This window comes from Lepidochelys kempii, chromosome 6 (assembly GCF_965140265.1).
Source record: "Lepidochelys kempii isolate rLepKem1 chromosome 6, rLepKem1.hap2, whole genome shotgun sequence".
NCBI classification, from domain to species: Eukaryota; Metazoa; Chordata; order Testudines; family Cheloniidae; genus Lepidochelys; species Lepidochelys kempii.
In genome coordinates, this window is record NC_133261.1 from 91,940,039 (window position 1) to 91,967,436 (window position 27,398).

The 27,398-nt window shown below is 48.1% G+C and overlaps 1 protein-coding gene across 2 annotated transcripts in view; it reads left to right on the plus strand.

Annotated features, from left to right (window-relative positions):
* Positions 1–23,279, plus strand: part of IFT43 (intraflagellar transport 43) — a 58,873-nt gene extending 35,594 nt beyond the window's left edge. For both annotated transcript variants that reach the window (XM_073349248.1, XM_073349249.1), the window contains 4 exons: positions 19,026–19,098; positions 20,549–20,624; positions 22,039–22,101; positions 22,917–23,279. In XM_073349248.1, the coding sequence (XP_073205349.1) occupies positions 19,026–19,098; positions 20,549–20,624; positions 22,039–22,101; positions 22,917–23,036 (332 nt within the window). In that variant the 3' untranslated portion in view covers positions 23,037–23,279. The remainder of the gene's footprint in view (positions 1–19,025; positions 19,099–20,548; positions 20,625–22,038; positions 22,102–22,916) is intronic.
* The last annotated feature ends 4,119 nt before the right edge of the window (positions 23,280–27,398 follow it).

Sequence of the window (27,398 nt, forward strand, 5' to 3'; positions counted from 1 at the left end):
CCCTGGGACACTTCCCCATGGTCCCAGCACCTTCTTTGCCCTCACCTCAGGGCCCTCAGCTGCTCAGTTCCAGGAGCCAGCCACTGCTCTGACCAAGGTGTTTGCAGTTCTCTCAGCCCTCGGGAACACAGTCCTTACTCCCTGGGCTCCCAGCAGCAACTGACCTTGCTCTGTCTTCCCTGTGCTCTCTTTTTTTAATATGGGCCTGTGGGGCCCTGATTGGCTGTTTCCAACACAGCCTCCCCTGGGCTCTATTAACCCCTTCTTTGCCCGTATGGGGCAGACACCCCATCACAATCAGACTTTTAGATGAGTAATGAGAATATTCACAGTTACATTAGACAAGATAAAAATATAAGGCTTATTCAGATCTTTCCGGGAGATGATACATTGCATATGTGGCTACCAAGCCTGGCACCTTTTAAGCCCAAGTAGCTACCTCCAGAATAGTCTTAGCTTTCCCCCTGGAAGACTTCCTGAGCTTTCTGAGTTTGTGTATCACTGAGGCTGAACATATGAGCTCCCCATGGGTTCAAATACCTGAGATCCCTCATGTTACACGCTTGCCTCTGAGTATTTGATGTTTCTTTGCAGACAGCAGAAACCTCTTTGGCCAAAAGTTTGCACCATGTGGCATCTGGTACTCAGACACCATGTGTGGTAGATAGACTGTGATCTGGAGATAAGTCAAATCACAATATAGTGCATTTGTTTATCCGAAGCCAAACTGCAACTGACAGTCATTTTTGTCATTTGGAAGCCAGCATCCAAGACTGTGTGCATGAGTAAAAGTGAGAAAGAAAGGAAAGATCACAATATTCTGGCTAAGATTCCAACCCATACAGGTGTCTAGTAGAACAATATATGATGGAGTGGGTGGGGCTACTTTAAACTGTGCACTGAAAACCTCTGAATTATCAATGTCCCAGTATTTCTCCATCACTTTCCTACAGTCCTCCTTACGGAAGGAGATAAAGCATGGAACCTATATGTGAGAGGGCTTAGGGATCAGAGTCTCTCTGAGATCTCAGCAATTCCAGGGAAGGAAAGTGGATGATTAAAAACAAAATCCCACCCAAGGAAAATGACTATGTTGAATAAACAGTCCAGGAAAAATAAATAATACACAGTGTGAAAGTATAGAGCAGCACAGGCAGGGCCGGCTCCAGCTTTTTTGTCGCCCCAAGCGGCAAAGACAAAAAAAAAAAAAAAAAAAAAAAAGAAGCGGGGCCTGCTGCCGAATTGCTTCTGAAGAGGGAGTGAAGAACCCACCGCTGAAAACGCAGATGAGTTGCCCCAGTCACAGACAGAGTGCTGCCCCTTTCTATTGGCCACCCCAGGCACCTGCTTCCTTCGCTGGTGCCTGGAACCAGCCCTGAGCACAGGTATCTAATATAGCCATGGACTGAATTGAGTTACTGCCCCAGACACATTGGGATACCTAATACAAACCTATACTTTGGCTTGTGACATTCAATACGGCATTATGGCTGGGACTTTAAACACCCAAAAGTCAAAACATTGGCTTATGTTCCCTAAGGAATGTGCCGTGGTCTTTTTATGTGGCATATGGTGTTGGCTTGTTATACCTTTAATGTGAATAGCTAGGGTTGCCTATTAATGGTTGCTGTCAAACCATATATTTGAATCTTTTGTCTTTAATGCATTAGAAATCTTAACCATAAGGTTGCATTAACATTATTTATCTCCTGTGCCACCTTTTCACTAAAATAAAAAACTGCAGACTTAGAAAAAGAACACTGTGTGTTCAACAACAGTTTTGATGTCCAGGGACATTTTACTACTTATTTATACTGCAGTTATGCCCAGAGACCCCTGTCAGGATCATGGTCCCATTTCACTGGATGCCATAAACACACAGTCCCTGCCACAAAGAACCTCCAATCTGGCCTGGCGGGGGGCGGGGAGAAGGTGATACAATCAAATAGAAACATTTTGTACATGTAATTATATTGATGAAATAAATATGGACTTCCCCAACTGCCATTCCACCTAACTATGTAATGTTGGGAGATTTCTTATAGCTGTCATGGCTGAGTTGGATTCTTGAGGAGAGGTTTGAAGTAGAAGATAATAGCTTCACAGATTAGTTCAGGGTGGGCATACCATGTGTAAAGGGCTGAGTGGAAGGAGGCCAGAGACAGTTGTGGAAGGAGATGGACTGAATGGACATTTCCAGCTTCAGTGATTCTTTAGAGTTACATAAAGAAATCCACAGCACAAGTCACACAGACAGTGCAGTAGAAAAGAGTGAAACGTTTCCAGGAGAGAACGCTTGTGGAAGACAGGGAAGGGTCAGACATTGCAGCTCTGATGCTCTGTTTTGGGGTATATACAGAACCGTGCTAACAATTCATTTTCTCTAAACTGTATTTCTCCAGCCATTTTTCCAGGTCTCTCTTCCTCACTGAGAACTAGTCCAGGACAAGTGAGACATGTTAAAAAGGAGCCATTTTTTGTGGCGTTGGAGAGCCAAAAAGTGTATCTGACAAAAAGCATCATTTTCCCACTCTAACTCCAAATTGGGGGAACTTTTCAAAAAAGTTAGTCACCTGAAAATAGTGGCAGTAACTCCCCAGCTGTAACTAGTGTCTCTGTGTACCAATGTTGGGGTTAAAGCAGTATTTCTCAGACGGGTCCCTGGGATCTCCCTGACACAGTTTAGGAAGGAAGCAAGCCGATCCCTGTTATCAAAAATGTTGAGAAACACTGTTCTAAAGCACACACTGTTGAACTATCTGAGCTCTTGTGCAATGCTCTGATGCACAGCCCACACTGGCATATACACATATTTGTACATAAAATGTGGTCTCTGTAAACAGGTACTGCTCCTTTGCTGGGTTGCAGAGTGTCTGCCTGAGCCCTTGCTTGTGGGGCTCTGGTAGGAGAGCTCTGCCTCTCTGCACAATGGGAAACCTGTTTTAACAGGATTTAATACATTGACAACCTGAGGAATAATAAACCTTCACGAGCAACAAAAAAGTGTTTAATTCCTAAAGGACAGGCCTACTTGAGCCACTTTTGGCCAGGGGCAATTGGGGGCTTAATACTGTGTGTGTAGCAATCTGGGTGATCTGAGAGAGAGGAGTTTAAGGGTAATTGCTCAATTTTCTGTCCATGTCAACAGGGAAAATGGGCAGAAGTGGTTGAGCTCAGCTCAGCAGTGATGCTGGATGAGATGTGAGGCTGTCAGTGGAATTAGAAAAGAGCTATCTGCAGAGCCCTGTCTTGTAAACGCCGGCTGCTCTGTGCTGAGGCTACGCAAGGGAGGAAAGGGTTATTACAAATAAATTCACAACGAAAGGGGCCCCTTCCCTTGTGCACCCCTCCCCTGCGGGACTGGCACGGGCTCTATTTTTATCCTGCCTGGTATTTCACTTGTTCACTTGACTTTTTCCAACCAATGCAGCATCTGTCTGACGGATGCAGCAATCAAGTGGCCATCTCCTGGATTGGGCAGCTTTTGAGTACTGAATGCCCCTGCCTTTCCCTTCAGAGATGGCACCTCCCTCAACCGGTGAACCTCTTCAGCTGAGAGTCCCCTCTTTGTGCCTTCCCTGCCATGCCCCCTTCTGCAATGTCTTCCCAGAAATGTCCCCTCAGCCCCACTTCACCCCTTGGAATTCCCTTCTGCTCTTCAGCTCCTCATCCAGTGATGCAGCTGCAGCTCATTGGCTGAGACTGCTGTCTCTATCCCCCTGGCCATGGCTCCCCCACACATGCTGCTCCCCCACTTCAGTAATGCCCACTCTGGTAGCTCTGCTCCCCAGGAGGAGCGCAGCAGGGCCATTGCTGGAGGAAGGGGACAATGTATGTGGTTTTGAATGTGGGAAAAGGTGGTATATGATTTTGGAGCAGGTAGTGTGTGTGAACAAGGAAGCTGATTGAAATGAAGGGCTGACTGCTGCAAAGACAACCCCACACTGACCTGCAGGAGAAGCTGCCAAAGTGACACCCATTTTCCCCCCTCCTGGAAGCTTCCACCTAGGAAGTGATGCTAACTATGAGACTTCTATATAAAGTGTTAAGCCTTTACAAGGGCTTCTTACCCTTCTGGTGTGTGCGGGCAGCTCTTCTTCATTAGAATAGGAGGGGAGAACATTAAAAGATGAAAAGAAGGAAGGCCCATGGTCACTGAGTCTGGAGAGCTGGGTATCTGTCTATCTTGTGGTAGCTACCTAGAGCCAGGACTTCACAGCAATACAGTAGTAACCTCTTCTCATGAGCAGCCTCTGAATAAAAGGAATACTGAATAAAACGCCTGGTCTACAAGTGGCTTAGAGCAAAGCTGGGACCACAGTGCAAGCCAAGTTATCCAGTGCAAGCCAAGTTGCCCAGCAATCATTAGTGATAAAGTATCCTAGTTGTCTTCTTGGCTAGTTAATCTGTGTGGGGAAGGCAAGGAGATGGTAGGTTCCCATGTGATGTAAGTTCCAGGGAGATTTTGGTGGTGAAGAAGGTTGCAATGGCTGAACATAGGTCAGAGTGGCTGAGCAAGGGGGAAACTGAAAGATGTGGGGAGAAAGACCAGGGAAAGGGAGGAGGTAGAGGAGGAGAGATGTGGAGGGAGCTGTGTGGGGAGAACACTTGCCATTGGTGAAATGGAGAGAGGAGCAGAACTGTGCCTGGCATGTGAGGAGCTGAGTGAGTGGGCTGAATGGGGAGTGATGGTCTGGGGCAGAGGGTGATGATAATGCTTGTATGTTGGTCTGTCCCACTGTGACTTCATGTGTCCATGCACCTGCCAGTTGGATGGTTCTTGGAGGTGCAGGCATACAGCTCTGTAGGTGCACCTGAGTCTTGACCTGCTGCCCTTTGCTATTCAAACCCTGGACTTTTGTTTAAGAGGGACTCTGCATCAGGCCAAACTCTGTGTGGTGGTTTTGTGATGTAGATAAAAATCCGCCAGGGACTGGGGGAGTCCATTAGCATATGTGAGGCCAGTGATGGGCAGGCTCACAAATAGCTACTGGCTTCAGGCGGGCGATTGGTCAGGGCCAGCTTAACCTCACTTTGACAGCTGACATTACAACCTGGAGTTGCCTTGGTCTGGAGAAGTCTCTATCTTTTCAGTGGGAGTGGAAGGGGAGAGCAGAGTGTGTGTATCCCAAGGGATATGGTGAAAGCCCTGTTTTGAATAATTTAAAACTGGACAAGGCAGTGAATAATACAGCTGTTAGGGAACAATCCTGGCCTGTTTGGGGATTAACTTAATGGGTTCTGGAAAGTCTCTTCCATCTCTAAATTCTGTATTATGTTAGATACATAGTCATATTGGGTTTATGATTGCTGAGTCCATAAGTGTAGTTGACGGACTAGGTTTACCTAAAAGACCCGTTAAGAAAAAGCTCTTGAAAGCTGATTACAGAATTGAGACTCCATCATTTAAAACCGCTCGAGGCAAACTCCTTTGAACATTGCAGCAGTGGAGGGACAGAGAGAGAACTGCATAGCCCTTGATTGTAGCATCGTTCCCTCAGGACCCGTCCCCACTCCCCCCTCAGTTTCTCATCTGATATGAGAAAGCAGCAGTAAGACTCCTCATCTGTCTTATGAAAATCCGATTCGGAATGGCTCTGATCAAACCCAGCTGGCTGTCAGCAGTGGTGGCCTTGTGCGGAGGGAGGGAGGCTTCTGAAGAGTTTCTGGATGTGGAAATGTCACAGGTGCTGCCGATCAAAGAGGCATTTTTTTAATAAATATATATAAGAAAAAACAAAAAAACCTAAGGATTTAGCATAAAAGAAATGTATTTTGTCTTGTTTTTCCAGCGTAACATGAAGAGGATGAAATAGAATCAGATACGCTTGCTCCCAAACATACTTCCACAGGACTGCTCTGAGAAGCCACTTTCCCTGTCACATTAATGCTCTAAAGCAAAATCACTCATCTCTAGCATTATTGAGGAGGGTTTTGTATTTCTGAACTCCCCCCATCCCTCCCCCTGTGCCTCATGCCCTTCTAGGCTGTAGCCCTGCCAGTGCCTTAATACTTTTTAGAAGGGGAAAAAAATGAACGGGGATGTGGAGAGAAGCCTTTGAAAGGAGAAAAGTGGAAATCTCCAGGAACTGAAGCAGGCACAGAGTTCAGACAGGAGTGTCTGTAGGTTGGTAGCTGTATGATGATCATGGCTGAATGTTTCCTCCACAGAGAGAGATCTTTGGCAGTTTGAGCCTCCGAGATCAGTGCCCTGCTAATGCCAGCTGTACAGTAGCACAGTCTCCAGTAGCACAGTCTTAATCCTGGTCTCCAAGTTCCTGGTGCTTCTATTGCCAGTGACCAATCTGGTTGTCCAAAGGTCATAGGTGCATAGATTATAAGGTCAGAAGGGATCATTAGATCATCTTCTAGTCTGACCTCCTGTATAACACAGGCCATATAATTTCACTCAGCTCCCTCTGTATTATGTCCAGTAACTTGTCGGACAATGCCGTATTGCCACCTATAACACAACATCATTGCAGCACTTCTATCCTCTCCCTCAACCATCCCAAGGAAGATGTTTGCAATGATGATTCCAAACTGGGAAGATACTGTATGTCAGCAGCAACACCGCACAAGGTGGCGGTTGCACTGGATTCCAGCCTGCCCGAGTCACACCATGGTGAGCATCTGGGAAAACAAATGCCACAACCTGGTTACAGTGGTAGGGACTGGTGCTGTTCTCCGGGGCTCTCCTGGCTCAAGAGCCTGAGTGGCCACTCCTTCTACTATCCAGCCCTTTGTCTAGTTGATAATCACTTTGTAGCTTGGAAGGCTAAGAAAAAACAAAACCATTTGCTCTTGTTCTCCACTAATATGGTTGTCTCTGTAAAGCTACTATTTGGCTTTTCAGTGTCAGGTTGCCACTGAGACCTTTCTATGACTTGGGGTTAGAAGGCCCCTTTATTATTGTGACTTTTCACAGCAGCTAGCCCATGTGGTACCACCATCATAGACTCTCACCATGGTTCTCAGAGAGATGGTCTCTTGTACTGTTTTTCCTTAGTTTCTTCTCTCAGCTTTCCAGGGCCACACCCCAACAGTCATGGTAGCTACCTGATTCTCTTCAGCCCTCTGCTTTCATCCTCCCCACTGGCGACAGGTATGGCTCCTGATCAGTCATCAGATTGACAGCAGGTCCGGTACGATCCTGTGGAATGCATTCCAGTCAAATGGAGTGGCCAGAGGTCCAGAGAGCTATTCTTTGCCCACTCTGCTTGCTTGCTTGCTGCTCTCACCTTCCAAGAGGCTTTGAGCTTGTGTTCAGTAGAAGCTGCCTCTGCTCCTTGTTCCTTGTGGTTTTTTTAAGCCTGTTGCTTTCCACTTTTCTTTTTCTTATTTTCCATTTTTTTCCATTTAGAGGGGGAAAAATATTTATCAGATTGAGATGCGCTAATTAAAGCCATTTTCTGGTATTTGGTTAATGGAGTGTTTGATGTCTCTCTGACAAGACCATGAAATGCACGGAGCGTCCACAGGGACGGAATTTGCTGAACACGGCGCTTTGTAAATGAGGGGACACAGTGTCGCAGCAGCTCATGAATATGAAACGCCCATGATGCTACCTCGGTGGACTTGGGAACACAGATGAATCCTGTCATGTGCTAAATGAGACCAATTTCTTTCACTTAACTTCATCTTCAATCAGACCTTCTTCCATTTGCCTGTTTAAAATTCCCCAAACGTGATGCAGAAGGTAAAAGCATTCAGTAAAATAAAGTTTTGCAGCAGCAGAGAAATTATAATTATCCCTGGTTTAAGTTGCATGCTCATAACATGTAAAATTAAGTTAGTTTCTGTCATTCTTTAAGTGAGGAGCCTGTAATTCTGTGCGTTGAGGATAAACAAACCTGTTTTGAAGGGGTCAGCTTGCCCCCAAAGCTGCCATACTCTGGGTAGTCTTCACTCTGTAGTCTCAGTCGCAGCAAAGGTGTGCATAGCATTGTGTGGTCACTGAAGATGCCTGCATTGCTGCTGTGCGGAGCTTGCATTCTGAACTGGCCACTGAAAATGTCACGTGACTAGGGGGAGAAAATCCTCATTAAGCATGAATTGCGAGATTTTTAGTGTGACTCTCAGCACTTGGAGTTGTGATTCCAGAGAGAATGGCTGTGCAGCTCTAGGGGGCCTACATTAAAAGGGGAGGGTTAGTGGCTGTAAAAGATGTAGTTTAACTGAATCAGTGTTGACACTGGACTGGCACCAAGGAGACAGGGCTTCCAATCCCAGCTCTGCCTGACCTGTCTGGCCTTGGGCAATCCACGTCTCCTCTCTGAATTTGTTTTTCCCCCATCCACTTTGTCTTGTCAATTTAGCCTGTAAACTCTTTGGAGCAGGGACTGCCTTACTGGGTGTTTGTACAGCACCTAGCACAGTGGGGCCTCGGTCTCATTTGGGGCCTCTAGGTGCTGCTGTAATACAAATAACAAGCTGGTGTGACTTGCATGTGGAGGAGGAAGGTGCAGCAGGAAAAGCAACGGCCAGGAGTGTGAAGGCTGTAAGGTAAAGTGGGTTCTTACCCCTCCTAGCAGTTGCTTTTCCTGCCTCTACCTCTCCGTCTATCTCCTCTGCAGATCAGTTACCTGTGTAAGAGGCAGAAAGGCAGATGGTCACAGGTACCCAGCCTGGACTACGGCCATCACTAGTGTCTCTTGTTTGTTATATCTTAAAAAGCACTCTCCCCTGCTAATCATTCAAGTACCCAGTCTGAGTAAGCATGTGTCCTCCTTCCCTTCCGAACTCCTACTTTCTTACACCAACTTGCCTCACCATAACTTAGATGCAATGATCTTTAGGGTCTGGATTGTTTCTTATTCTTTTGTGACCAGTGCCTAGCCCACTGCCAGCCCTGACCAGCCTGGGGTCTCTGATGCTCTTGTCATAGAGATAATAATACACTTTATTAGCTATTAACAAGACCTCTACATTTGGTCTAGGAAATTATAACTTAGCTGTTAACTATCACTTGGGGCTAGTGCCACAGTAGTTCTGGGTTTGATGAGCTTAGTTTGAATTGCCTCCAAGAGAGAGCTCCTGGCTCCTTGGGAAACTTAAAATCAGACTAGATGTAGGTGTGGAGAATAGACCACAGGAAACAGTTCTGTGTTGGCCAGCATGGGGCTCAAATATTTATTTTCCATCTCTGCCTTGTTTGATTCCTGGGCCCAGGCTGGCATGGTCTGAGGAAGAGGATGCCAAGGGAAAGTGCTTTATGTTACTATTTGATCCCCTTTAACCAAACTGGGGTCTGAAGAGGAGTCCCATCTAGGTTTCCTTAAGGTCACTCTGGGAGCATGGGGGGCCTTGAGTTGTTTTCCCTGACTTCCAGAAACCCATTTCTTCTGTTTTCTGTCTGTAAAACATTACCCAACGTATGCCTCTTCCACTCCTCTTCCTCTTTCTTCACTGATTTTACCAGAAGGAAAACTGGGTGTATTTTAACTGGGGAAGAATGAGTGCTCCTTTTAAGAGCAGGGTACAGTCGAACATTCTCCATGGTATCACAAAACTGATACCAGAGGAACTCTGGTGGAGGCTGTGGTTGAGGGCGGACCTGCATGAGTTACACTAAAGGGGCCCAGAGTCTAGTTGGGAGACCAAGTGCTAAGAGATGACTTGTACCTAATTTTATTATTATTCTTTGTTTGTTTTTGTTGTTGGTAATTGGCATTTGATTTTACATTATCTTTATGCTCTGAGTTCTGGGCCTGGGAGGGAAGGGTGTGCTATAGGGGGAGGGAAATCCCCTGCTGGAGCAATTCTATCTGGGCTGTAACATGGCTAGTGTGGTCTCCACCCAGCTGCAAAGACTTGTCTGCAATATTTTATTGAAATTGGCAGATGTTAGAGATCAGGAAACTGCCCTTCCTTCTAAAACACAGCTATGCATTGTGAATCTGTTTGTTTCCAGATTGTGGTGCCGTTCTTTGTTCTCTGTTTCATTTTACAATGTGCAGGCCCTTCAGCAGCATCATTGCAATGATGATGTTTTTGTGTTTGATAAGATGTTCCCAATTCCCATATGCACATGCTGGAATGCGATTCCCAGCTGCTCTTCAATGTGTATAGACGTTATGAAGCCATGTACGAGGCTCATATGCAAAGGCCCTGATTTCAGATAGATTATAATGTAGACAGAAAATTTTACAACAAGATTCCATATGGAAAAATCAAAGTTAATTGATTTGGTGGAAAAGATCTGAAATATAGACACTCTGTAGGAGGCAGGACCCAGAGAATCAGGGATAGCTGAGAGAGACCAGGATGATATGGGCAATACACAGATTTGCAGCTGCTGAAATAAGGCCAGTGCAGTTTCTGGCTGTGTGCGCATGGGTCCTGCATTGTAAGACAGAGAGGACATAGTCCTGCAAAGATTTACTAACGTGCTTAACTTAACATGTGAGTAATTTCACTGAAGGTGATGTGAATGCTAAAAGATAGCATGTGTTGGCAGTCATAGCACAGCCATGGGGTGGAACTGGAATATTGCAATAACTTCTCAGCAGTGTTACCAGAAAGATATTGGGAAAACTGTAGTAAGATCTGAGAAGAGCAACAAAAATGATCAGGAGGGAGGATGGCTTGAGTAAAAAAGATGCTTGGCTAACTGATGGCAAAGGCAATGCTGTGATGGTTTACAAATATGCAAAGAGTGTGAACAGAAAGTAGGGAGCAGAATTATTTAGAGTGGCACAACAGGGATGGGGCAGGAGAGGAGGAAATTACAAGTAGTGGGTTGAAATTTAAAATTTTTTTTATGCTGAATAGCATTTAAATCTGGCCAGTGGGATCTGTTAGCCTGGGAGCTGGGAATGCCCCATAGTATAGGACATTTCAAGGTAAACTGGACATGACTCTACATGGCATACAATAGGGAACAATACTGCATTGGTCACCATAGGATGGGCTGGTGGGAAACTAATAGAGCACTTCCATTTATGTCTAAATTCTACTGTCTACGATTCTCTCAAAGTACCTACGTGGTGTTAGAGCCTTGAATTCCTTGAGAGAGAGAGAGTTTCTACCGGTAAATTCACTGGTTTTCCGTAGCCTATTTTTTTGAGAATGCTGTGTGGCTGCAATGCTCGGTAAGGGTTCATTCCACTCCAGTTGCAGCCTGTGGGAGTCTTTCCATGGAATTCATTGGAAGCTGGATTTGGCCCTGTGTCAGCAAGTCTAGCAGCAGGATATCCAGTTTGTAAAACTCTAGGATCCTGCAGGGTGAAAGATCCATCATTGAGCTGGGTCTGACATTTGTGGCCCATCTGCAAGAAAAAGGGAGCAACAAAGCCCAAAGGAATCCAAGAGAGCGAGACCCAACCGGAGAAGGAATCAAAATAAATAATGAATGGGGAAGCTAGGCTGTTGGTTAGCTGATAGAGGGAGGGATCCTGCAGGGGTTCAAACACCCTCAAATCCATTGGAGTCAAAGAGGAATGAGGACACTCAACTCCTTGCAGAACTGGATCCTTTCTGCATGTGACACCAAGAGTGCTGCTCAGTAGAGGAGTGTAGAAATGCTCCCAGTTAGTTTTACATTAATTTCTATTAACAGAGGAACATTTTGTCATCAGTGTAACATCCAGTTCCAGTCTCTACCTATAGATTTGTGTGTATCTTCGCAAATGTCTCTAGCAAAGAATAGGCTAACTTTCAAACATCTTTGAAAGCCTCCAGCTCCCCTTAACCACTGAACTGCTGAGCAGCACTTCAGACAATCCGAGAAATTAGAGACCCAAAAGACCCTCCAGGTTTCATCTAGTCTGGCCATCCCCTTGCTTCTGCCCATGCAGGAATGTTCCCTAATCCCTACAGTCACTCTCCAGGCTCTTGCCAAGTCCTGCTTTTAAATGACTCCAGCCATGGGAATCTCACATTTTCTGATGGGCAGTTAGAGATGTCCCCTTAGTCCATTTTGCCTGTGATTCAACAAAACTTCTTTTCTGTGCTCAGCTTCATCTCTTTACTTGTAAGCTAATCCCCGCAAACCAGCCTACACAATTTGTCTCTTCCTTACTCTTTGCCCCTTATCCACAATGACTCTGCCCCCCATAGCTATCACTGGGCTGAGCCCTACATATTCAGCTCTTATAATCTCTCCCTCTAAATCAGTCACTCCGTCAGCTGAATCGCTTTTGTTCTTTTGTCCCTTCATTGCACTTTGCCAGCAGCTGGGAGCCCCTGCTGGGAAGAATCAGTGCAATGGCAGCTTCCGCTGTGAGAGCGGTCAGGGCTCTGCAGCGAGCAGAACAGTAACAGGCCATTGTCAAATGGCGCAGTGACTCAGTGCTATGGAATTGCCAGCCTTTGCCTTCCTCTGTCTCAGGGATGGATCAGGCCAAGTTGCTACAGTTTCCCTGCGAAGGTCTTTATGAAGTTTGCTGCAGCCAGAAAGCTGTTCCATAGGCATCTATTTGTTGGGTGGTTGGGGAGCTGGATGGCACGGCTCTGCTGAGATCATCCAAGCTGTCACTGCCTCTCGCTGCAGCCTCCATCCTTCTCAGCCCTTTCAGCAGGCAGCCAATTAGAGAGAAATCCCACTGTGTGGCTAGCTCCAAACAGCCATCTCGCCAAGGCCTGGGCTGACCCAGGCTCTGCTGCAGATGGGCCAGCGCTGTCTCCTCTGGCCGGGGAAGGGGAGCTGGGGGAGCTTGTAGCGATGCGGAGTGGACATGAGGCAGGAGCAGTGCCATTTGGAGCTGTGGGAGGCTGCACAGCACTGACAGGAGGCAGGAGGAGGAAGCTGCTCAAGAAGGCCTGGTCTTGAGCCCCAAACTCTTCAGGTGGGGCTGTCTCTCCAGCTCCTGAATATTCATCTCAGCCTGGGCTGCAAAAAGGGTAGAGCTAGAAATAGCCAACTGCTGCATTCCAACACTATAGCAGCAGTGCTACAGATGGAGCCAGGAGCAGCCTGATTGCTCTAGCCCCTGGCATGCCTGCTTCATTCAGATGCCAACTGGGTGAAGAATCTCCAGAGAGCGGAGCCATTCAGCTCCCCAGCTCCAGGGGACAGGGGCCCCTGGAGCAGTCTTCTGGAAAACCATAGGGACACTACACTAAGGGCTTGGCTACACTTGCGAGTTACAGCGCAATAAAGGAGCCCCAGGCACACTAGCTCACTACCTGTCCACACTGGCAAGGCACATAGAGCGCTCTGACTCCGCGGCTACAGCATTGCTGGTACTCCACCTCGGCGAGTGGAATAACGTTTGCTGCGCCCCCGCTGGAGTGCCGTGGCGCCAATGTGGACGCCCTGGTCCTATAGTGCGCTCTGAGCGGCCTCCAGAAGTGTCCCACAATGCCTGTTCTAGCCACTCTGGTAATCACTTTGAACTCCACTCCCCTGCCTCAGATGACCAACTGTCAGACCCGCCCTTTAAATTCTCTGGGAATTTTGAAAATCCCCTTCCTGTTTGCTCAGCAAGGGGTGGAGTGCTCTCAGCGAATCTTTCCAGGTGACCATGCCTCCATGCGCCAGGTGATCCCTGGTATGGAGCAATAGCGAGGTGCTGGACCTCATCAGTGTCATCAGAGAGGAAGCTGTCCAGTCCCAGCTGCGCTCCAGTCATAGGAATTACAATACGTTTGGGCAGATATCAAGGGACATGATGGAAAGAGGCCATGACCAGGATGCACTGCAGTGCAGGGTTAAAGTGAAGGAGCTGCGGAATGCCTACTGCAAAGCCCGCGAGGCAAACAGCTGCTCCGATGCTGCCCCTGCGACCTGCCATTTCTAGAAAAAGCTGGACGCAATACTTGGAGGCGACCCCACCTCCACTCCGAGTACCACCATGGACACTTCAGAGCCCAGTTCAACAAGGCAGGAGGAGGAGGAGCAAAGCGGGAGCGAGGGTTCTGAGGCGGAGGAAGACACCCCAGTATCCCTAGATGCATGCAGCCAGGAGCTGTTCTCAAGCCAGGAGGAAGGTAGCCAGTCATGGCAGCCGGTGCTTGGGGAAGGACAAACACCAGAGGAGGTTCCCGGTAAGCGGCTTTTATTTTAGGAAGGAAGTTATTCGGTGTGGGCTCTTGGGGTGAGGAGGGTTAGGGTTGCATGCATGCCTAGATGCGGAATAGGGCATTGATGTGCTCTCTCACATTGCAGTAATCGGCCTCAGTGATCTCTTCAAAGGTCTCAGCCAGAACTTGGGCAATGCGCTTGCGCAGGTTTCTCGGGAGAGCCACTGTGTTCCTTGTCCCAGTAAGGCTAACCTGTCCACGGCACTGTGCTGTGAGGGGCGGGGGGACCATTGCTGCACACAGGCAAGCGGCATATGGGCCATGGCGGAATCCGCATTACAGTAGAAGACTCTCCCTAGCTTCCTAGGTCACCCTCAGCAGTGAGAGATCTTCCAGGATGAACTCCTGTGGAAAATGTGTAGACAGTGTTCAGGATGGGGGCCCCCTGCCACTGTTGGCTCTGCCCAAGGCACAGAAACCCAGAGGACAGTGAAACAATCAGTCACGCTTGACCCTGTGCTTACTCACCATTTTGGGGCTCCTGTGGATTAAGTGCACTCGTTTTGGGATGGGCAAATTATGCTATTGTGTAGACTGTGCTTGTCCTTAAGTACAGGGGAATGATTGCTCTGTCTGGTGTGAACAATGCTGTCTCTGTTAACTGTTGCATTTTGCCTTTACAGATGCAACCTTGAGATCTCAGCCGTCCGTGTTATCACTGGCCGAAAGACTCCAAAGAATCAGAAAGAGGCCACGTAGAAGCAAGGAAGACATGTTGCATGAAGTAATGCAGCATTCAAGTAATGAAAATTGAAAAGTGCAGGAGTGGCGGGACAGTGAAAGGAGGATCTGCCAGCAGAATGAGAAGTGCTGGCACAAAAGTGTGGTGCTCCGGCAGCAAAGTACGGATCAGCTGATAAGCATAATGGCGCGCCAAGCGGACTCAATCCAGGCGCTCATAGCCATGCAGGCAGAGCACTACCGCACCCGCAGCCCTTGTCCCAAAACTCTTTCCCTCGTGCCCCCATGTCACCTCCAACCCACTTTCCCCAACATCCAGGTTCTTACCACCACCAGCTGCCTCCAGCACCTTTAGCTTCACCACCCAGCCCTGAAAACTACAACCCTTACCCTCTGCACTCAACCCCCAATCACCATGCAGTATAGCCATCCTGAAGTGCAGCACTCATTGCACAGAACTCCAGACAGGAAGGCTGAGTATGATAACAGGACATACGCAAATCTGTGATTGTACCGTTCCCGACCCCACCCTCTTGCCCTTTCTGTTTTCCAAGCACTTGTATTTCTTTTCAATAAATGGATTTATTGGCTTTGAACACATTCTTTATTATTGCATAAAGTAAAAGATAGCTTAGCCCAGGAAAGAAACAGGCACTGCAAGTCAGCGTAGCAAAAACAGATTCCTACTAACTTTGGAACCACTGCACTTCACTCCCGTGCAGGGCACCAGACATTACTGGTGGCTTTCAGCCTCAAATTGCTCCCTCAAGGCATCCCTAATCCTTACAGCCCTGCGCTGGGCCCCTCTAATAGCCCTGCTCTCTGGTTGTTCAAATTCAGCCTCCAGGTGTTGAACCTCCGAGTTCCATGCCTGAGTGAATCGTTCACCCTTCCCTTCACAAATGTTATGGAGGGTACAGCATGCGGATATAACCATGGGGATGCTATCATAGGCCAGGTCCAGCTTCCCATACAGAGAGCGCCAGCAGCCCTTTAAACGGCCAAAAGCACACTCCACAGTCATTCTGCACCGGCTCAGCCTGTCGTTGAACCGCTCCTTGCTGCTGTCAAGGCTCCCTGTGTAGGGTTTCATGAGCCACTGCATTAAAGGCTAAGCGGGGTCTCCAAGGATCACGATGGGCATTTCGACTTCCCCTACGGTGATCTGTGGGCTTGTGGCTTCTGGTCTGGGAAAAAAATCCTGGCTTGCAGCTTCCTGAACAGGCCAGTGTTCCAAAAGATGCGTGCGTAATGCACCTTTCCAGGCCAGCCTGCGTTAATGTCAACGAAGCACCCACGGTGATCCACAAGCGTCTGGAGAACCATAGAGAAATACCCCTTCCGATTAACTTGGAGGCTAGGTGGGCTGGTGCCAGAATTGGAATATGTGTGCCATCTATTGCCCCTCCGCAGTTAGGGAAACCCATTTGTGGAAAGCCATCTACAACGTCATGCACGTTACCCAGAGTCATGGTTCTTCTGAGCAGGATGCGATTAATGGCCCTACAAACTTGCATCAACACAATTCCCACGGTCGACTTCCCCACTCCAAACTGGTTAGCGACCGATCAGTAGCTGTCTGGAGTTGCCAGCTTCCAGATTGCAATAGCCACCCGCTTCTCCACCGTCAGGGCAGCTCTCAATCTCGTGTCCTTGCGCCGCAGGGTGGGGGCGAGCACCTCACACAGTCCCATGAAAGTGGCTTTTCTCATCCAAAAGTTCTGCAGCCGCTGCTCGTCATCCCAGACTTGCATGATGATGTAATCCCATCACTCAGTGCTTGTTTCCCAAGCCCAAAAGCAGCGTTCCACGGTGGTGAGCATGTCCATGAATGCCACAAGCAAACTCGTGTTGTATGCGTTACTCTAGTCGATATTGTCAGAGCCCTCACTGTCACTTTGGATCATAAGGAATAATTCAACTGCCAAATGTGACGTGCTGCCAAGACTCATCAGCATACTCCTCAGCAATTTGGGCTCTGTTCCCACAGACCGAGAGGGAAGACAGAGTGCACCGTACAAAAAGTTGAAAAATGGCGCCAAATGTGGACAGAAGCACAGGGATTGCTGGGATGCAAACCGATGCATTGGGACAGGACCCAGAATGCCCCGCACCTCCACCCCCTTCCCACAAGCCACAGCACCAGAATGGGAAGAGGTGCTCTGTGGGATAGCTGCCATTAATGCACTGCTCTCAATGCCGCTGCATGTGCCGCAAATGTGGCCACGCCAGAGCACTTGTTCCTGTCAGTGTGGACAGACTGCAGCACTTTCCCTACTGCGCTCTCCGAAGGCGGGTTTAACTCAAAACGCTCTACATCTGCAAGTGTAGCCATGCCCTAAAGCCTGGTCTACACTACCACGGTAAATCGATCTAATTATGCAACTTCAGTTACGTGAATAACATAACTGAAGTCGATGTAGTTAGATCCCCTTTGGCGGTGGCTACACTGCGCTGTGTTGACGGGAGACATTCTCCCATCAACTTCCCTTATGCTTCTCAGGGAGGTGGAGTACAGAAATAGATGGGAGAGTGCTCTCCCGTCGATTTAGCGTGTCTTCAGCAGACCCGCTAAATCGACACTCGCTGCATGTCTACACTTACTGGTAGATCGACACTGCTGCAATCGATGCAGCGAGTGTCAATTTAGCAGGTCTGGTGAAGACATGCGAAATCAATGGGAGAACATGTTTTGCTCCTATACCCACCTTCCCCCACCTGCTCACTCCTTATATCCCCAGGAATATGCCTCAGAGAAAGGCAGCTCACCTTCTCTAAGGAGCATTTGTTTGCACCCAGGCTTTTCGGCACCCCTTCTCTGTCCCTCTTCCTTTCTCCTTTCCCTTCCCTCCCAGCTGGAGTAGCTGTGACCCTAGTCCAGGGAGTGGGCTGGAGACAGACCCATAGGATAGGCTAACTTCAGCAGACTCACATTCAAAATCATAAATAGGTTCCAACTCACTGTGTCTGCCAGGTCACCTTGGGATTATTTCTTACCTGAGTTTATATAAAGCTAGGTGAACACTGCAGTAGACTATCTGCAACAGGAAGTTTTCTATGCTGTTCAACCTGACATCCTCTCTTTTGGCCCCTTCCCCATTTCACCTCCAGCAGTGCAGTCTAGGTGTGGTCAGTGCTGGAGCACTTCAGTGAGGTTCATACCTCAAGCTCTCTTGTCTGGATTCTGGGCTCCTGGGAGCAGGGAGGGTCTAGTACAGGGCTGAACATACTGACAGCCCTTAACTAACTACTGTTGGCTAGGCATCTGGCAACTCTGGTATGCTTTGCCCTCTGTTCAAATTATTTTGGGCTGAGCGCATCTCTTTACCTGATTGTGGGGTGCATCTCATGGCAGGGCCTGCAGCAGGATGCACCATAGTCACTGGCATCCTGGGCTACAATCAAACAAAACCTTGTCCGTCTGTGTTTTGCTGTCATGTCCTTGCCCTCGCTGGGCGTGGGAGCCCCTCCTGATGAAATAGAGAGACTACATCCAACATGCTGACCAGCCTCCTTTGCAAACACCCTGAGCCCAGACTTCAATGGGAGATGGGATCTGGGGAGAGAGAGTACTGGAAATGCTCAAAAGAAGGACAGAGAAACCCAGGGAAGAGCCTGAAAGTGGTTACAGATGAAGGGTTAATTGCTTCTGAGAGACAGAAGGGGACAAACGCCAGAGAAGTCAAGCTCCAGGGATCAGAACGAGATTTGCAGCTGCAGCATGAGACACATCCAGAGAATTTTGCCCTTTGGGAGGGGGAATCCACTGTGAAACTTCTTTATTTTTGGCATTTGGGGCTTCATTAAACATTTTCACCCTTAATTTAAATGACAGTTTTCTGAGGGAAATCTGATATTTTTCATCTCTAATAAAATGTGAACCTGAGCTGGACAAATAGTGATTCTTGAGTGAAGGGAATTCTTGCCCTGCTTATGGGATGATGGCAAGCATGCAGCAGGTCCGTGTTTGAGGCTTGCAGCAGCCAGCAAGAACTCAAACCTCATAAGGTTCAAGGTTATTCCAAATGGAGAATCCATGACCGTTGAGCAAGTCCTAATGCAGCACAAATTTGCTTCCCTCTTTGGATTTATCTTGCCTCCAGGTTTCAGAGCTTTATTGGCTTGTTTTATTATTAAACTATATGCTTTTTTAATCATTGCAAATAACCTACCATTGTTTTCCTGTCATGAGGGCTGTGAATGCATTTACACCCCATGTAGCATGGGAGGGTGGGATTTCTGACTTCTCTCTCTCCCAAGTGGGAGGAAAGCTCAGTATTCCGTTGTCTTCATGCTGCTTCTGCCTCTTCCTGTTGCAGATATTCCAGTGATCCCGGACTTGGAGGAAGTACAGGAAGAAGATCTCGCCATGCAAGTGGCAGCTCCACCCAGGTAACAGCACAGCCACATGACCACAAGTCTAGAGTCACTGCCCATAGCTGGGGATCAGCAGTGAGAAATGGCTGCTGAAATTAAACCCTGCATTACCTTGTGTTCTGCAGAGATCAGTGGCTGTCCCATTCAGTAGGATTTGATGCCATGTATTATGATAGTGAATCTCCAGGATAGTGAGGCTCCAGTGTGTTGTTTCCAAATACACAAAGAAAGTAATTACAGCATATTCTATATACATACAAAAATATTTCAAAAGAACATGATTGATATTGCAGCGTGAAACCTTCAAAAGTTAGGAAATGCCCAATTTAAGGTTGCCTGTGCAACTTTGTGCATATGTATTATCACACACACTTTACTTACATGATCATAAATTATTTCCCCCCATGTGATGTCTGCCTCATTCAAGTGCCTAGTTAATCTGTATAGTGCAAATCCTATTGGTTAAAAGTGATAGTCAAAGTAGTTCTGGATTTATCTCAAAGGTGACCAGCAAAGGGAAAAAATTAACCTTTTTTTTTTTTTTTCATTTTATCTTAGAAGTATCAGGAAATGGCAAGTCTGCTCTTTCCTGTTTTGTTGAAGTGATTTCTTGGATAATATGAACTGGGAGCTTTTATGGCCCTTAATTGTAGAGAAAGGGTGTCTGAATCCTGAACAAAGATGCCTTTTCTCCCAAATGTTTACTGGGCATTGAAATTAAATAGCTGTTACCGAAAACAAATTTAAAACACTTTTAACAGTTTGACTAAAAATCACTCTGTTTCTCAATTATATTTTACTTCCTTGTTTTATATCATGTTATGATCCTATCAGTTCCCTGAACATCCATGGAGTCTTCCAGAGTAGAAAAGACCCACATTTCTCATGTAAGACAACAAGCAGAAATAAAATTGCTACAGGTCTTCTTTATATTGTGACATCACACAGAAGGAAAAGAGAGCACAATACCCTTCCTTCTCCTTTTTTTCTTTGCGATTCACCTTTTAAAAAAACTGTATTTCATAACTATGACTTTAAAGCAGCCAGGAAAACTCAGAGACCCCTAGTATACTGGAAGCTGCATGGTAGGGCTGGTTAGGAGCCAGGAGGTGGAACAATCAAACAGCTTTTCTCCTAAACAGCTAATCCAATATTTGCTGTTAGGCTTCCTACAACTACAGCATCTACCGCTCAGAGGATGGCAGGTTCTGGGGCTTCCCTCACATTCATGGTCCATTAAATAATAATACTCCATGTCTAAATCATTGTTCTATCTGGTATAGAAACAGCACTCGAGAGGCTTGTGCCCAGAATCCTGTCCACCCATGTATTTCTTTTCTCTTGGGAGACATGGGCACTCAAGTTGGATGCTCCCAGACTCCCATCCATGTGTCACTGCTCCCTAGAGGAGCATGCGCTGTTCCCACACTTAGCTAGTTTTGTTTCTTACCCCTCCCTCTTGCAGTATCCAGGTGAACAGAGTGCTGACATTCCGTGACCTGGACAATGACCTCATGAAGTATGCTGCCTTCCAAACCTTGGTGAGTGGGTGCCTTTATATATAGTGGCCAGCATAACCCCCTCTACACCTCCGTCATGTCCTCCTCCAGAAAAACAGAGATACTTGGGTACAGTGCCCATTGCTCTGGTGGAGCCCCTACTGTGCCTCTGACACTGGATACAAACGTCTCCTTGGCACGTTTGCTTGGAGTCCACTTGGAAATCGTACTCCGATGGCCATTTATTTACAGTCAGAACATCCTTGAGTTTTCCCTCAAGTTTTCTGTTGGTCCAGTAAAAGATATTATTTCACCCACCTTGTCTCTCTAACATCCTGGGACCAACACAGCTCCAGCAATACTGCATATGTCCCTAGAACACATTTCCTACCCATGTTTCACCATGCTCTGCCCCTTTCTCTGGTCCTGGGACACACACAGGACTGCTCCTCCTCCCTCAGCTAGGGTCATCCAGGGTGCTGTCCTTTCGTGTGGTGCCTGAGGCACATGTAACCCTGCCCCTAGTGTCTGAGCTGCTGGCTTTGGGTATAGGAGTTCTTCATGCTGCTGTAGACCAAAGAGTCTTTTTCAAGCAGGAAGGAAGTTTCCAAAGCTGTTCCTGAGAGGCACAAACCCAAATGGTGACAGGCCATGATTTCCTGTTTCCTTGGGGAGTGCCATATTGCCAGCCCTAAGAATCCAACCCCAAAATCATGAGGTTTTTTAATTCTGACATTGTTTTTGGTCTGGCTGCTGGTTTTTGAATTCCCTCTTCTCGCCCTGCAGTGTTTGTGTGACACAGACACAAAATGCGTACACATAGAAATGCAGGTCCTGACTCCCTTGTGCATCTGCTGGGCAATACTCCCCTCTCGTCCCCTCCAGCTACACTCACTGGTTCACATAGCCCCTTTGCTGTGTCCCAGCAGCCTCCCCTGGCTGGTGCCTGTAGCTGGCACCTGTCTCCAGTCAGCAGCAGAGTGGGCTTCCCCAGACTCTTAATTTAATTTAACTCTCCCGGGCTGCGGTGGAGGATGGTGGGAGATTTTGTTGTTTCTGGCCTCTGCCCCACTCAGAGCTCATGGGGTCCCACAGAGGTGCAGGCAGCTGCTATGGGATGTCTGCAGGCTAGCTCCCTAGAGTGGCTGAAGGGAGAAACTGCAGCCAGCTCAGGTAAAATTCCTGCACCCCCAATTCAGCCAGAAATCACAGCAGTTGTGATTGCACTGTGAGTGTTGCAACACTGGGATTGGTCTCACATGCTCCTTCCCCTCCCACTGAGCTGTCCACATCCAGTCACCATGTGCTACTCCTGTCCCATAAGAAGCCATTTGTCCCCAAGGAGGCAAGAATGCAGCTGTCACCAGCAACATCCTCTTCCTGGCTAAGGTGCGGGGTCCCTTTTCTCTGTGCCTGGTCTGTTGGAGTAAGTCTGTGACCTGCTGTGTGTTCACAGGATGGAGAGATTGACCTGAAGCTTCTCACCAAGGTTCTGGCCCCAGAACAGGAAGTACGAGAGGTGAGCCCGTCTTGAGGCAGAAACTAGTAGAGCTGCTTGCGTGGGCCTGCAAGGTTCTCAGTCAGGCTGTACATGGCCTTATTAATGGGGGAGGGGGACAGACTTGTCTCAGTGGGATAAAGTCTGAAGGGATTTTGGATTTTAGAGGTTTCTGGGGCCCAGAATGTGATACTCTTAGTGTGCCAGAGCTTGTGGCACTACTTCCAACTGGGCCCTCCTGTGCAAAAGAGCTGACAAAGGAATTATTGGGGACTGTCTCTGACCTGGGCTCGGGGCTCCTGACACACTCAACGTTCTATGAAATTCTGCATCTAAGAGCCACTGCTAGCTCCAGCTCCACTGAGGGGCAAAGACAGACAGGAGAACAGGGGGAGCCCAAGTCTGGAACAACAGGTCAGGACAGAGGAGCACCAGCAGAACTGGGGGAAGCCCAGGACTGAAATGGCAGGGTTTCTGCAGGTTAGGACTGAGCTGCATTGGGAGAGTTGTGTAGGGATGGAGATTTCACAGACCCTCTCTGCACTGTGCCTGGTTCAATCTATAACTTGCTTTTTTTGGTGAATTTTAAAAACACAACCCGACTTGTCAAAATCTATAAATTGTGGCAGGGATTGAAACCACCTTTTTCCTGGGATTTCTAGTGCTCCTAATGGAATCTAGGGCCCTGCCCTAATGCCCCCTCTATGCACATAGTGGTAGATCTCTGAGGCTGCTACAGCATCTCTTTAGGGCGGCTCGCCTGGCCAGCCTGACCATTTAGCAGCATTCAGGGACCTGTAGCAATTCAGAATTTTTTTTTTCTTTTCTCTTGATAGGAGGATGTCTGCTGGGACTGGGACCATCTGTACATGGAGGTGTCTTCAGAACTCGTGACTGAGTGGGACCTGGGACAGTCTGAGAGAGATGAGCCCTTGGGTCAGCCCAAGAACATCTGAGCTCTGGCCAGCTCAGCACACAGGCTCAGACAGCTACAAATAGTTAGCACTAGTTGTTTTTTTTTTTTTTTTTTATCAACTCGTGTATTTGAGAAAATATTCCAGATCTGAAAGTAAAGGAGGTGGGAGCATGACAGGAAAGTGGGCTTGACTCCCAGGTATTTTGTAACAAGAATATTTATTTGTTCTCAAAATGCCACACTGAATAATTTCAAATACAAAAAAGCATTTGTGTTTAAACAATCGCTTCCATTTCGCTAGCTCTTTATCCCAAGATGTTTTACAAGTTCCTGTAGGGATCTTGTCTGCTGCTGCTGCAGTGCACCCTGTTCTGGAGTGGAAACATGGCAGCTATTTAACAGCCACACTGCACAAAGGGTAGGACAGGAAATTAAGAAGAACGTGGCTTCCTCTTGAGGCTGGCTGCAAAGGGAGTTTAAGTTGAATTTGCCCAGGACACTGAGGTTACCATCCTTCTCTCACAATAGATGCCACTAGTGGTCCAGACCTCAGTTTTATATCCCATCCAGAGGTAATACCTCCAGCAACCCACTGTCCTTTAGCCCTGTGCTTGGAATAATAGCTCTTTATTGAGTCAGAGGGAAGAGCATCACCTACTAAACTGTCAGCATTACTTCTTGCAGCATCTGCTTTTTTTCCCCTGTGGTCTCCCAGAGCTAACCCTACTTAGCTTGTCAACACAGAGGAAAGCATAGCGTGAGCTGAGATGGTTTAAGATGATAGGTATCTTGTAAAGAAAATGCTGTTTATACCACACATGTGAAAGTGCCAGGCCAGCTGCTGTGATACATACACCCTGCTTGGTATTTCTTTAGTACCTGGCATCTCTCTTTCAGTGCTACCTAGAAAAATCCATTTAGCTATTTTTAATGCATCCATCCCCATAGTATCAGTGGTCATTGTTTGCAGGGAGCTAGTTACCCTCTAGAGCTTTGTGCTGCTGGAGCTTCTGACAGTGATTTCTCCCATGTGGAGCAAGTGTAAACACTCTTCTGTGTGGTGCAGATGGCTGGGGGAGGATGCTGCTGCTGGCTTTGTTAGCAGGCTTTGTGCTTGGATAGTATATCTTCATCGTGCTCTATTCTTACTGCTGTGCTAAGAGCACAACAGGTCCAGTTACCCCTCTGAATGTAGCATACGCTAAATCATAACATCAGGGCCCACTGAGAGATGGTGCTGGAAGCAAAAGAGGAGCAGGATTGAGCCCTGCACCATGGCCTTAGGGGTGAAGGGCATGGTGGTATCTTGGAAAATGGTGCTACTGCACCACGGGCTTGGGGTGGGAATAGCAGAATGGCTGATTCCTGAAAAATGAAGCTGGCATAAATGCTTCACTGGGCAGAGTCTTTTTCCAGCTATCGGTGATGGTTGCAATAAAATGGATCCTCAGAACCCTTGGGGCTTCAAAACTCTTCATGTGTGTAATTGGGGAGACCTCCATACACACTCTGATGGTGATTCCAATGTGTGGAGGAGCCACTGGGCTTTAGGAAACTGAAGTATTAACCTACATAGAAATTGCTCCCCCTGCACTGCTGGTGCACACACAACTGCAATATCCACCCACACTCAGGCTTTGAGGCCAGCTTCCAAAATCTCTGGGCTTTTGACCATGGGCAACAAGGTGACCTTACTGTGAAAGCGACTATGAGTAGAAAAGAGAGTTGCTTAAGCTGTGAAGATGACAGCGGTGCCCTTGCCCCTTCTCACAGACTCACTCAAACTCAGGGAGATGTTAATTTTTTTAATCAAGAAGTCTCACAAATGACTGAGAAATTGGGGTGGGGGAAGGGAGGGAGATTGGGAGTGCCCATATGCACACAACAGGCAAATGTTTGGAGGATGAGGCCAAACTCTTTGCTAGAGTGGAGAAGCCTGTTTTGTATGAGCTGTTCCTCACCCAGACTTCCCAGCTGTACCACCTTCTCTCTCTGTGTTTCAATGAGGCCCACACAGGCTTGTTGGCCAGAGAGAACACAGGGTGCTTCCCACATCCCACTGGAAAACTTTGGTTTAAAATTCAGCAAAACAAAGCAGCTCAGAAGATCAGATATACACCTTGGAAGATGGAGGGGGAAGACCTGCCTCCCTCCCCCAGAGATTTAAACACAGAGAAGAGTGTCTTTCCTTTTAATTATAAGCTGTAGGACTTACTGGTTTTGGGGTCCCCTCTCCTGTCCATGTAAGAGCAGACTCTAGCGTACACCACTCCTCTGCTGAGCTGATAGCCCACTGCTGCTATCTGCCATCCCTGGATCCCAGCATCTCTGAAACCTGAAGGATATGTATCTATACCTCAGCCCTAGGAATGAAAAGGGAAGGTTCTGGAATGGACTCCACGCAGGCATCCCAGTGCCCTCCACTGAGGCATGTGTCTCTGCAACATGCAGACTGCTGTACTCCCCTAAGTTGTCCCCCTGTGTCTCCAACCCTAAACTGCTGTAGCAGAAAAACAACCCAAACTGAAAGACAAAAATGATGAAGGGGGGGAGGGGAGGGGAGAACAAGCACAGCAAGGGAGTGGACATGCTGTGTTGCTGATACCTTCCACAGCTGGAAGACTGGGCCTCAGATCTTCAGACACTGTCACAAAGAACTGTGGGTCTCCACTCCTAGCAGTTTGTTGTCCACATCACAAAACCACTCCACAGTTTGTGATGGTTGGAGTAGCTAAAATTGCCCCAAGACTAGGGCACATAGGCAGGAAGAACTGTGAATCTGAATTACCTGGTTGCGTGGGGTGAAGCTAGGCCTGCAATATTAGGTTATTATGCTTCTCTGGGGGGATGGGACCAACATCACAAGGACTCATAAGGATTTCTGAGGGTTTTGTGCTTCTGCCATATGCAAGGGCGTGAAGCAGCTGCCCAGCAGGCACAGGTCTGGCTTGCTTGGTGCAGAGGTTTTTCTCTCTCTCACTCCCTCCCACCGCAGGGGAGCACTCCCCTGACTTCAGAGTGAGAGACTGAAAGTTGCACCCAAAGCTGCATCCCCTGTATGGTTCCCATGTTGAGTGACTGAGGACAAGCCTTTCATTTTGCTGACTATGTTGTTCCTGTGTAATATGGACCCTGCGCTCACTCGGTGCAGGCATCATTTTAGGTGGGGGGGAGGTACATCTCCCTCCCAGGCTGAAGGCCGGGTGGGAGAGCCAGTGCTATGTTTTTCCCTCAGAATGTTCAGCCCCCAGTACTCAGTGAGGGCTGCGGTGCAGACGCTGGCCTAGAGGTTGCTCTGATCTTTCTGGGCTGGCAGCATCCCGCTTGCCAGTTCAACTCCCAGGCCAAAAAATGGGGAGCCAAGCTGGTCTGCGAGGAGCTGACAGGCCTCCAGAGAAGAGCCAGGCCTGAGAAGATGTCAAGTGGGGAGGAGAGGAAGTGGGAGACACTGGCTAAAGGGGGCAGAGGGAGTATTGGGGGGCTCTGGAGGGGAGAATGGGTGGTCTGGGTGAGGAGGTTTGGGGACAGAGGGAAAAGAAAAGGCCCCTCTGGAAGGGGGGAGGAGGATGTTTGGGAAGGAGGGACAAGGGGGCGGCGAGGAGACTCAGGGCATTTCAAAGGTTAGAGGAAGGGAGACTTTGAGGGGGGAAGTTTGGGGGGGGGTTGGAGAGGGTCCAGGGAGACTGGGTTACTTGGGGTGAGGAAGAGAGTGAGGCAGGACTGGGCTGGGGGTGAGGGCAGCTGGAGAGAACCTGGAGAAGGGAAAGGCAGGCCAGGAGCGAGGTGCGGGAGGGAGGGGAGAGGTTTGGAGACCAGGTGGGAGAGTGAGGGATGGGAGGAGGGTGAACATTTTGGGAGAAGTGGGAGAGAGATGGGAGTTTGGAGGACTGGGAGGGTCTCACTGGAGAGGTAGGAAAGATGGGGAGGGAGGAGCGTGTGAAGGGAAAGAATTAAGGGGTTTACAGGAAGGGAGCAGAAAGGTGTTTGGAGTCAGAGTGGGGAATTCAGAAGTATGCTGTAGCCACTTTATGCTAGCAGAGCTGTGTGCACCAGCCTGAAGTTGGCCCTGTGGAATTCCCTCAGAGGAGGGAGCCTCCCTGGGAAGTACAGAGCTGTCTGCTCCCTCCCCAGAGCCTCTGACACAGGAGTTCTGGGGTTAGAGGGGTGTGGCCAGGGCCATCCTATGCCCTGGCTATTCCCTGGCTGCTGACTGGCCCATAGGAGTCCTGGATAGCTGGGTACGGTTTTACTGTACAGCATGTTTGAAAAGTCATAGATTCACATATCTTAAGGCAAGAAGAGACAACCGTGCTCATTGACCGCCTGCATAATACAGGCCTGCTGGAGCCCAGTGATGGATGGTTGAGCTAGAGCCATGTCTTGTACAATCTTGATTCAAAGA